The sequence below is a fragment of the Salvelinus namaycush genome, chromosome 10 (genome assembly GCF_016432855.1).
Source record: "Salvelinus namaycush isolate Seneca chromosome 10, SaNama_1.0, whole genome shotgun sequence".
Taxonomy (NCBI): Eukaryota; Metazoa; Chordata; class Actinopteri; order Salmoniformes; family Salmonidae; genus Salvelinus; species Salvelinus namaycush.
In genome coordinates, this window is record NC_052316.1 from 17,212,061 (window position 1) to 17,223,428 (window position 11,368).

At 40.4% G+C, this 11,368-nt stretch overlaps 1 protein-coding gene across 2 annotated transcripts; it reads right to left on the reverse strand.

Annotated features, from left to right (window-relative positions):
• Positions 1-305: 305 nt before the first annotated feature.
• LOC120054460 (methyl-CpG-binding domain protein 3-like) lies at positions 306-7,224 on the reverse strand. 2 transcript variants are annotated; one of them, XM_039001881.1, is made up of 7 exons: positions 7,142-7,224; positions 3,981-4,140; positions 3,600-3,737; positions 3,373-3,463; positions 2,910-3,087; positions 2,535-2,678; positions 306-1,997 (listed from the first exon to the last, which is right to left on the reverse strand). In XM_039001881.1, exons 1-6 carry the CDS (start codon positions 7,153-7,155, stop codon positions 2,540-2,542), a joined length of 720 nt encoding a protein of 239 aa, XP_038857809.1. In that variant the 5' UTR covers positions 7,156-7,224; the 3' UTR covers positions 306-1,997; positions 2,535-2,539. The 2 variants fall into 2 exon arrangements, with proteins under 2 accessions (XP_038857809.1, XP_038857808.1); XM_039001880.1 differs by lacking the exon at positions 7,142-7,224 and adding an exon at positions 6,091-6,393.
• Positions 7,225-11,368: the final 4,144 nt, after the last annotated feature.

Below are 11,368 nucleotides of genomic sequence, written 5' to 3' on the forward strand. Positions count from 1 at the left end.
GTTCAAGCACCGCTCTGTCCCTTTGCACTTTGTTCTGTTTGACAGTGACATGAAAACCCCTGAGAGGCAGCAGTCAGGTTAACTGTTAATCTCGAGGAGGTGATTGAGATGGAAGGATTTACAAGCACTTCTCTTCAACGGTCTCATTCACCGCAGCAGTTAACCCCAAGTTGTGGTTGCCTTCTCAGCACTGTTAAACACCTGTAGTATTCAGAAGATACAAGACAAGGAAGTATCAAGTATGGCTCATCAAAATAGAGACAAAAACTGACAAAGGAAAAATGAAACCGTATTCTGTTGATATACCGATACATTTTATTCAGTAACATAAAATTCAGTTCAGCCTGCTGATGTTGGATAGGGATCTCATTGAGCTTGACAATTCAAACATACATCAAACTTTGTGGGTATATGTACAAAGCGCAATTAGTTTTCTCAACACTGAGAATCTTTGGGCTGGATTTAATCTACATTGTGGAAAATCCACGCTATAGCTCGATATTTAAAAAAAAAAACGTAATAAAAAAAAATCAAATCTTTATTTATCTAGGCAAATCAGTTAAGAACAAATTCTTAATTTACAATGAAGGCCTAGGTGGGCTCACTGCCTTGTGGGTTCAGTGGGTTCACTGCCTTGTCCAGTGGCAGAATGACAGATTTTTACCTTGTCAGCTCGGGGATTCGATCCAGCAACCTTTCGGTTACTGGGCCAACGCTCTAACCACTAGGCTACCTGCCGGCCCAAAAAGGCATTTAAAAGACTACATTCACGGTAAACGCTGCATATGTCGACAGAATGTCGAAAAATTACCTTCAAATTTAACACAGATCTTCCACGATACAGATTGAGTCCAGCCCTTAATCTTTATTCAAACAAAATCTGCTTAGTTTACTCTGTCTGGCACCCAGTGCACAAGATAATGGAGGCAGCAAGTGTTGTGATGGCTTTGACCCATTATTGGAAACATTTAAAAAAGCATGGCCATGGGACAAACATGCATTGGCTAGAAACAGCAACGTTAAACCAACAACTTCAGTGAGCACAATGAGTGTTAAAATGAATCAAATCTACACAATGCAGGAGAGAAGGGTCCAAGTCACTTCTACACCATTGTACCCATTTTAACAATGTACAGTATGACTTCACTCATAACTCAGTGTCATGTGGAAACATCACTAGCTATTGAGAAGCTGAATATGATGCTATAACAAAAGAACTACAGTAGAATACTGTAAGACTTTCCAAAAATGACATGAACCATCTTTGGTCAATACTTGGTAAGGCGTTTGAATGGACTACAAGGATATTTGACAAGGATATTTCCTTGAGAACACGATTCAATCATTTTTCACTAATTCTCTGTCCTGTGACTATAAGACATGCTTTAGAGTGCATCATTTGGGCAACTATATTGTTCCCTCTCATCAAAGCCTCTCTCACATAGCCCTATAAACTGTACCAAAGTACCCTTACACTATGGTCCATCGATCCCCATGGAGTGCATTAGAAACCCAGAAAGAAAAACAGCATTCACTACTAATTGAAAATCTCCAAATACATTTAAAAAGTAGTTTTTTGGGGGGGGGGGGGGGTGACATGATTGTCACAACATATAACTCACATTCAGAAAATTCATACAATGTCTTGTAAAAAATAAAACTACATCATTGAACACTGAATTTGTCATACTGTATGTAAATCGCTCTCCTTTCACTATGTGCTGTCAAAGTTATTTGATGCTCTCTTTTTCAAAAGAAAGATTGATTATTAGCTAAATTATTTGATTCAGAATGGCTCAGTCCAAGTCCTTTCTTAGCACTGGAGCCAGAAGAGCCCAACCAGCGGGCGAGGTGGGTGGTAGGTAGGTAAAGCTTCAGAGGGGTAGTAGGTGGAAAGTGGGCAGTTCTTTTGGTTGGATTGGTACAGGGTTCCTGTTTCATGGTCCTGTGATAAGGTGTTGAAAAACCCATCCAAACTACTCTAACTCCCCATCACCCTGGAAGAGAGGAGAGAGGAAGAGATTTGTTGAAATACAAAACAAATACAGACAGTAAATCATATTATAAATGTGTCATCCCTTGGGTGGTAACGCTTCGCAGCTCTGAAATTAAAACACTGACATCTATTGAGAAACCATAAATGCTGTACGAGCCTGAACAACCCTCACAATTTTATTTTCAACAAAAGGAGGCCATCAACCAACTTTAAAGGTTTTTTAAACCAAATAGTGTCTGTTCCAGGAGCGTAGGTATCAAAATGAGAATACTGGAAGAGATAGAGACATACACACTGTAAAAAATATATAAAAAGAGGAATACATACAAAACTGAGGCTTAAATACACAAATAGAGGTTTTATTGGGCATCATGATTGTTCATTGTGCAGATATTAAAACGTTTCGGCATCAAGCCATCATCAGTGTCAAACATCTATATTGAAGCCTCAGTTTTGGATTTATTCCTCTTTTGACAGTGTACGGGTCTCCATCTCTCCCAACTTTCAACAATACTGACACCTTTGAACAGTAGCCTACCTCTGCTATACAGTCTCCATGTCGTCGTTGTCCTCCTCGAGTGAGTCGCCCTCGCTGGCTGCTTCCTCCACATGAGCCAACATGTCCGCCATTAGAGCCTCCTCCAGCTTCTTCCTCACACTGTACACCAGCTCCTCCTGCTTCCTGCACTCACCATGAGCAGATAACACACCAAAGCATTTAGAGATATGGACTGAGATGAAAATAGCAAAGGAAAATCAGCATTGTGTCATAATGTTGAAATACAATTCCATTAATGTATTCAGTTATTCAATTTATACATTCATTAAATTACATCAGAAATTAACAGGTGCCATTACTTTCGGCACCGATAGGACTCCATGGATATAGTGTACACTCCTGTGTGTAGCCTACCTGATGTCCTCGTCAGTGACAATGAAGGCCTTGCAAAGGGGCTGCGATGTGTTGAGCCACACCCCTGGGTTCTTCTCCACGGCTGCAGACAGCTGACCGGTGATGGGGGCTGCACTAGTGTGCAGGGCGCTGGCTATCGCTGACAGTAGAGTCTTGTCTGTACATCCAGGTCCAACTCCTAGAAGACAGACGGGTGTTCACAATCCCAGTAGCGAGAAGACATTAAAAAAATAACAGGAAATGGGGATCATACTTGGCTCTCTCTCTTACATTTACATTTCATTCATTTAGCAGACGCTCTTATTCGACTTACAGTAGTGAGTGCATACATTTTCATACATTTTACCCGTACTGGTCCCCTGTGGGAATCAAATCCACAAACCTGGGGCTGCAAGCGCCTTGCTCTACCAACTGAGTCACACAGGACCCCAGTTGGTTGAGCATAGCCACACGGGACTCTTACCTTGAAGACCTTTAGGCAGGTCCATTGTCTTCACTAGCTCCTCTGCGATGTCAAAGGCATCGAGACCACCAAGCTTCTTCTCCCAGAAAAGCTGTGAAAAAACCCACAAATACAAATGGATTTAGATTTGGTCTCATTAGTCAAAATTATCTTCAGGAATAAAAGCATATAACTCAATGTAACTGTAGTTTACATTACATAGCAGACAGGCTAATGGCTGTGTTTACCTGTCTCGGCTGGTCGACGGCTTTCTGTGGATCTGTCTTGACTTTGTTGCTGGGGTGGTTGGTAACCTTGGTGACAGGTTGCTTAAAGATGGAAGCAGTCTGTCTGACGGGGAGTGATGTGTTCAGGTCTGGCTTGCCCTTGAAGACACACAAAGAAACATTAGTCGACAGTGACAACCAACACTATGTTGCCACAGTGCTGTTTCTGAAATACTAGATATGTGGGTTATCCTTAGCACCTGGGAGAAAAGTCTTGAAACACGTTATTCTGCATTCATTTTTTCTTCTAACGGCTGGTTTGACAGCGAATAAGGGTGCAGTCAATGAGAAGAGTTTGTCCAAAGTGTCTAGAAATATTACTTCAGAAGACAACCCTCTCACCTTGGTCTGATTGTTGTTGTCATAGCGCAGTCTCTGCCTGTTCTTGTTCAGTTTACTCATGAGCATCTTCCCCGTGCGGAAGTCGAAGGAGCCGAGGTCCATCTGGTTGCCAAGGTAACGAGCCAGCTGAGGCTTGCTCCGAAACTTCTTCCCGGTTGGACTAGGTGTGGGGGGAAACAGACAATAGTGTTAGGCTATGGACAACTGACCAGGGGCTAGCAAGAGGGGAAAGGTAGAGAGATAGATAGAGGTAAGGTAACTGACAAAATAATGGAAACACTTGAGGGATATAAAGGGAGGGATATAAAAAGGAGGGATATAAAGTATATTGAAAGAAGGTGCTCCACACAGTTGTGGTTCCTGAGTTAATTAAGCAATTAACATCCCATAATGCTTAGGGTCATGTGTAAAAAGGTTGGACAGGCCATTATTTTGGCTACCATGGCTATGCCCCCATAGCATGACAATGCCCCCATCCACAGGGCACGAGTGGTCACTCAATGGTTTGATGAGCATGAAAACGATTTAAGCCATATGCCATGGCAGTCTCAGTCACCAGAACTGAGCCCAATTGAACACTTATGGGAGATTCTAGAGCGACGCCTGAGACAGCATTTTCCACCACCGTCAAGAAAACACCAAATGTGTTATTTATTGTGGAAGAATGGTATCGCGTCCCTCTAATAGAGTTCCAGGCACTTAAAATCTATGCCATAGTGCATTGAAGTGGTTCTGGCTCATGGTGGCCCTACGCCCTATTAAGACAATTTATGTTCAGGTTTCCTTTATTTTGGCAGTTACCTGTAGATCAGGAAAGCTGCAAACAGACAGAGACAGACACGCAGATTCTGCAACAAACAAGTTAAGCTGAACAACAAAAAACTGGAGACATAAAGAGTAGATGTAAAACAAGATATCATGCAAGAACCAACACAGCCAAGGATTTACTATTCACAGATTATTCATATGGAATTAATGTGTAAACAATGAGTCTTTGCATAAGCATTTTATTTATTTAACAACAAAACAATTTACCAATGTTTTGTGTAATTGTATAAAAAACTATATAAGCAGTCCATGTTAATGTATTGTATATTCCCAAATGTATAACCAATTCACCATTAAACGTATACAATAGTTTCAGATAAATGACCTATTGGGATACAATGTAACTGGGCAATCAAGAGCAATAAATATTGCAACATTTCGAACATTCGATTGGAAACATTGTTTCACAATTAATTGTGTAGCGGGTGGCCGGTCGCCTTCTACTGCCTAGTTAGTTGTCAGCATAACGACAGGGCCCATTTCATCTAGATCTTAATCCGTGGACAAAGGCGTTGATAAATCAGCAATAGAAATGCATATTCTGCTATAACAACCAGTTATATCTCAAATACGTAGCCTATTGATGCACTGTTTATTTTGATGCATTACGATTTTCTAAAACATTTAAAACTTTGTATGATTGACCAAACTATGGAAACATCCGTGCTTGCTGATAATTAATGCAAAAAATCTTGCACTTGCTTTCAACATCATAAATTGAGACAATTCACTTGAAAATAAGGTGCGTGCATCACACCACAGAATCAAAATGCGGTATAAGGTAGCCTACCACAAACTATACAATCGACCCGCCTCCCCCACTCCTCCTCACCTAACCTAAAAAAGAACAACTTGTGGTTTCATGTTTGTTCCTCTGTGGCTATTAAACAATCGGCTAGTCGACTATTTAATAGTTAGTTCCTCTGGTCAAATAAAAATGATAAGGCTATTGTAAGGACTTTAAAATCAGGCTAGGCTATTTGTAATGCAATCATTCACATAACCTAACTCTGTTGCACTAGGTTGACAGGTTCTTAGGCCTCCATAGGCTAAACAGTGGTTACCAAGATCCTTATCCAACAATTATGTAGAACTACACTATGAGAGGTGGCCTAGTTACCCTGATGCCACAAATAGAACAGTAATATCGGCTACTCCCCTCCCCGACTTTCTGTCTCCAGGTCACCCCCCTCCAAGTGAACCCAGAGCCCCAACCCCCTTGTAATACCGCCCGTAGACTACATTTGCATGAGAACACCCTCCTCTTTCTCAGTAACGTTACCTAAAATAATAGACATCGCTTTTTCCCGCAGACAAACCCGACTTTCTGGTCACTTCTTCGATCTGCCAGCCCTTGGGGAGAGCCAAGCATTCCCACCTTTTCTTCTCCATGTTCTCCTGTGAAGTGTTCAGTGATTCTCTTTGCTAGCGTTTTTATATTTGGGGTTACATTTCGTGTTTTATACAATGACTCCGTCCATTAGTGACATAGGGCTCAAACACTATTCATGGGATCTCCCTCCCGATTTATCGCAGCTCTTTGTCGTAGACTACAGCATATCGCTCCGCCGTAACCTTTAGCCATATCACTGCCTGCCTCGAGAGGGCAATGAGGGCTACATCCGCAATACATTGGACCGTCGCCAACATTGCATTATTGAATGCCGATCCGATAAATCATTGATTTGACGCGCGCGGTAGCCTACGTGAACGCTCCAAAAGTAGAGCATTATAATAGAGCATTATAATGTAGCCTATCACCAAAGTATGTATAGATTACCAATATGATTTCACAAAATCAACAAAGGAGATTATTCAGGCAAAGTTTCACATAGGTAAAATTCGAGAACGCCGTGAGTCCTTTTTATCACGACAAAATCACTTGTCATTCAGTCGTTTACATAATGCTTTTTATGAATGGACTAAGTAGGCAGGGGCTTCATAGGTTGAGATGGCTACATTAATTACATTACTTGTTTGAAATATTCGGTATAAAACAATTATCTATTTAGAGCTAGATTAGTAGTTAGTTATCTCACGAATTCCTTACCAAACGAATTACTCGAACTATTAAGAAAAAAATGGTTTGCTATTAAGAAAAGTTCAACTGCAACACCAGTAAGTGTGTAACTAAATTTGGAATCCCTGAACACTACCTACAGTTCAATGGTTTGCGGATACACTCGAGACCACCGAAACGCCTCCCACACGAAAACCTTTCATCGATGACAAAATACTATTTAGCAACAATGCATCCCTAAAACAACACATTTAATGTCAAATATAGCAATATCAGAAATATAGATGGGTATTACTTTGTGTAGGGTACTTACTCGTTTTTGTCCATCTCGCATAATATCTAGGTTTCTCCCTTTCGGTCTGTGTTAAATCCCTTCTCCCCTCCTTTCACTCCCCTCCCCCTTCAACGAGAGAAATGAAAGACATCCGCGCAAAACCAGAATCGCCCCCAGATTAAACCTGATTGTTAATCATGGATATCAATGGGGGGTTGAAACAAAGTCGCCCTGTGTGTTTCAAATAGTCAATGTATCCAACAAGAAACACAAGACAATGTGTCCTTTATGATAGTAACTGGAATGTGACATGTAACTATCTTTCTGAATCTTCAGAGCAGCCCACATGTGTATTATGTAGCAAGGAAGCGTAAAATGAGTCATTAAACTGTAACAGTGGTTGCTAATACCACTTTGTATTTCAGTTGGACAAAGTATTGAGTGTCAAATACATTTTTATAGACAATATTTTACCAATAACCAGTTTCTCTCAGTGACTGACTAACCAATTATTTGCAATTCCATTCAAATGGTTGTAGCATGTCCTTATTTGGAGGATATAATGCCTTCTCTTATTTGATGCGGTATGAACGTTAACTTCACTCCAGGAATGTTAATAAACAAAATAAAACATATTTACAAGCATTTGTAAACCAATTGAATTTATTGGTAAAATACTTCATGCATTAATAAATATTTTTGGGAACTTCTCAAAATAACTTTCACACAATCGTATCAACGAGTTTACCACTCAAACGCTGCATTGTGTAGAATAACGACAAAGACAGTAAGTAAATGACATTTATTGACATTAAATAACAGCATTCAAGCTAACATGACATCCTTTTGTGCAAACCCCTACAAGCTCTGTGTCGGGTCATCCCACTTAAGCCAACGCAGAAAGAGCAAGCATTCCACCCATGCCCATCTCCAAGTCGTAGTCCTGCAGACAGACAAACACTCCACCCATGCCCATCTCCAAGTCGTAGTCCTGCAGACAGACAAACACTCCAGTCATTAGCAGTAATATTACACAAATAGAATTCTTTATTCAGTACATTCAGTACATTTACAGTACATCGTGTAAATCCATCCGGTGTATATAAAGTGCATTCAGAGAGTATTCACACCCACTGACATATTCCACATTTTGTTGTGTTACAACCTGAATTCAAAATTGATTCAATATTTTTATGGATGAATTATATATTTCCCCCCCACTCACCCATTTACACACAATACCCTATAATGACAAAGTGAAAACATATTTTTAGAAAATTTAGCACAATGTATTGAAAATGACACCCGTGAGTCAATACTTTGTAGAAATACATTTGGCAGTGATTACAACTGTGACTTTTCAGGGTAAGTCTAAGAATTTTCCACACTAGGATTGTGCAACATTTGCCCAGTGTTGTTTCCAAAATTCTTCAAGCTCTGTCAAATTGGTTGTTGACAATTGCTAGTAAACCATTTTCGGGTCCTGCCATAGATTTTCAAGTAGATTTACTTTGCATTTGGAAAGTATTCTGACCAGTTGACTTAAAAAAATTACATTAGAGCCTTAATCTAAAATGGATTAAATAATCCCCCCCCCCCCCCCCCCCACTCAATCAATCTACACACAATACCCCATAATGACAAAGCAAAAACAAATTATATTTTTTGCAAAATGTATTAAAAAAAAACAACAGAAATATCACAAGTATTCAGACCCTTTACTCAGTACTTTGTTGAAGCACCTTTGGCAGCGATTACAGCCTGGAGTCTTCTTGGGTATGACACTTCAAGCTTGGCACAGCTGTATTTGTGGAGTTTCTCCCATTCTTTTCTGCAGATCCTCTTAAGCTCTGTAAGGTAGAATGGGGAGCGTCGCTGCACAGCTATTTTCAGGTCTCTCCAGAGATGTTCAAGTCTAACTCGGCCACTCAAGAACATTCACTGTCTTCTTGGTAAGCAACTCCAGTGTAGATTTGGCCTTGTGTTTTAGGTTATTGTCCTGCTGAAAGGTGAATTCATCTCCCAGTGTCTGGTGGAAAGCTGACTGAACCAGGGTTTCCTCTAAGATTTTGCCCATGCTTAGCTTCATTCTGTTTCTTTCTCATCCTGAAAAACTCCCCAGTTCTTAACAATTACAAGCATACCCATAACATGATATAGACACCACTTTGCTTGAAAATATGGAGAGTGGTACTCAGTAATGTGTTGGATTTGTCCCAAACAACACTTTGTATTCAGGGCAAAAAGTGAATTGCCGTACCACATTTTTTTGCAGTATTACTTTAGTGCCTTGTTGCAAACGAGATTAATGTTTTAGAATATTTTTTATTCTGTACCGGTTTCCTTCTTTTCACTCTGTGTCAATTAGGTTAATATTGTGGAGTAACTACAATGTTGATCCATCGTCAGTTTTCACCTATCACGAATCTCTAACTGTTTTAACGTCACAGTCAGTCCATGCAACTTATTATGCGACTTGTTAAGCACATTTTTACTTCTGAACTTTAGGCTTGCCATAACAAAGGGGTTGAATACGTACGGACTCAAGACATTTCAGCTTTTCATTTTGTCAAAATGTCTAAAAACATGAATCCACTTTGACAGTATGGGGTATTGTGCGGAGGCCAGAAAAAAAGAAAAAAAACATTAACAATTTTAAATTCAGGCTGTAACACCAAAATGTGGAAAAAGTCAAGGGGTGTGAATACTTTCTGAAGTCACTGTACATATTGATTGCATAACATATGGAATAATCTAGTAACCCAAAAAATACTAATCAAAATGTATTTAATATTATTCAAAGCAGCCACCCTTTGCCTTAATGGCTGCTTTTCCTTCACTCTGCAGTCCAACTCATCCCAAACCATCTCAATTGGGTTGTGGTCGTGTGATTGTGGCCAGGTCATCTGATGCAGCACTCCATCACTCTCCTTCTTGGTAAAATAGCCCTTACACAGCCTGGAGGTGTGTTTGGTCATTGTACTGTTGAAAAACAAATGATAGTCCCACTAAGCACAAACCAGATGGGATGGCGTATCGCTGCAGAACGTTGTGGTAGCCATGCTGGTTAAGTATGCCTTGAATTCAAAATAAATCACAGACCGTGTCACCAGCAAAGCACCCCCAATTGCTCCCAAGGATGAACCAGACTTGTGGAGGTCTACAATTGTTTTCTGGGGTCTTGGCTGAAAAAATTTGTGGAGTGGTTGAAAAACGAGTTTTAATGACGCCAACCTCAGTGTATGTAAACTTCCGACTTCAATGGTATACATATATATATTTTTTTGTATAGGGCACATTTGTAAAAGAGACCGAGGTCTCAATATGTCTTCCCTGTTCAAATTAAGGTTGAATAAAAATACATTTAAAAAACATCTGATCTGAAAAACGCAACCAATAAACTTTGATTTGTCCTTAGTTTTCTTGACTAATGAGATGAGGTGTGTCGCGCATCCATAAAAAAAAGTGCACTACATTAATGATGTTCTATCAAGCGTGCAGTGATGTCCAAGGGAGAAAAAAACCCAGTGTTCTTTGTTTGTAGTAACTTTGTTGTAATATTGCCAACGAACATGGCAGTTCTAATTTTAAGGACAGTGCCATCTGTTGGCCACGCAATAGCCTACAACTACAGGCTTGAAAGGATTGTTAAGTTGCTTTGGAAATAAACACACAATTAAACACACCAGAATTATTTTCTCACTTTATGTTCACTTACCATTCTGATCCATAGAGGTGACTAGTCGTCCTTGAACTTGCCGTTGATATAGGGCACCCAGTCCAGGATCAGCCTCCAGTCTGTAAAATAGACAAGGGCAACTCCGCCCACCGACCCCCAACCAGCCATTGTGGGAACCCTGGACAAATGATAACATGGGGGGAGATATTAGATATTTGAAGTCCAGTATCTACTACAGGAGTTTGCACTACAGCTGTCAAGTCAGTCCCCCCCACCCCCCAGTATTTAACCCCTTGACCACTCAACCTAGAGATCACTTGAGGTGGTGTAGGCTATTTTGGTTGGATTCAACAATGTATCTAAATACCTACCAAATCGAAAAAAGGGGTCAGTCTCACACGGTCACACATCAAGGCCAAGGGTAAGCTAGCTAACTAAACTCCACTCCATGGTGAAGGAAGTGGAGATTGGGCCCTAAGGGTAAGCCAGCTAGATAAGACTCATGGCTCAAGTTGTAAACAACTGGCAACACTAACACAAACCAAAGACTTGGACGAGGGGTAAAGCAAACACACTCCAACAAGGTG

Excerpts from the sequence above, each read along its gene's own strand:
- LOC120054460 (XM_039001880.1), bottom strand. The coding sequence starts at position 6,200 with ATGGAGAAGAAAAGGTGGGAATGCTTGGCTCTCCCCAAGGGCTGGCAG. Across the intron at positions 4,141-6,090 it reads AGCGATGTCTATTATTTTAG|TCCAACCGGGAAGAAGTTTC; the intron begins GTAACGTTACTG and ends CCCCACACCTAG. Across the intron at positions 3,088-3,372 it reads CCTGCCTAAAGGTCTTCAAG|GAGTTGGACCTGGATGTACA; the intron begins GTAAGAGTCCCG and ends TCTGTCTTCTAG.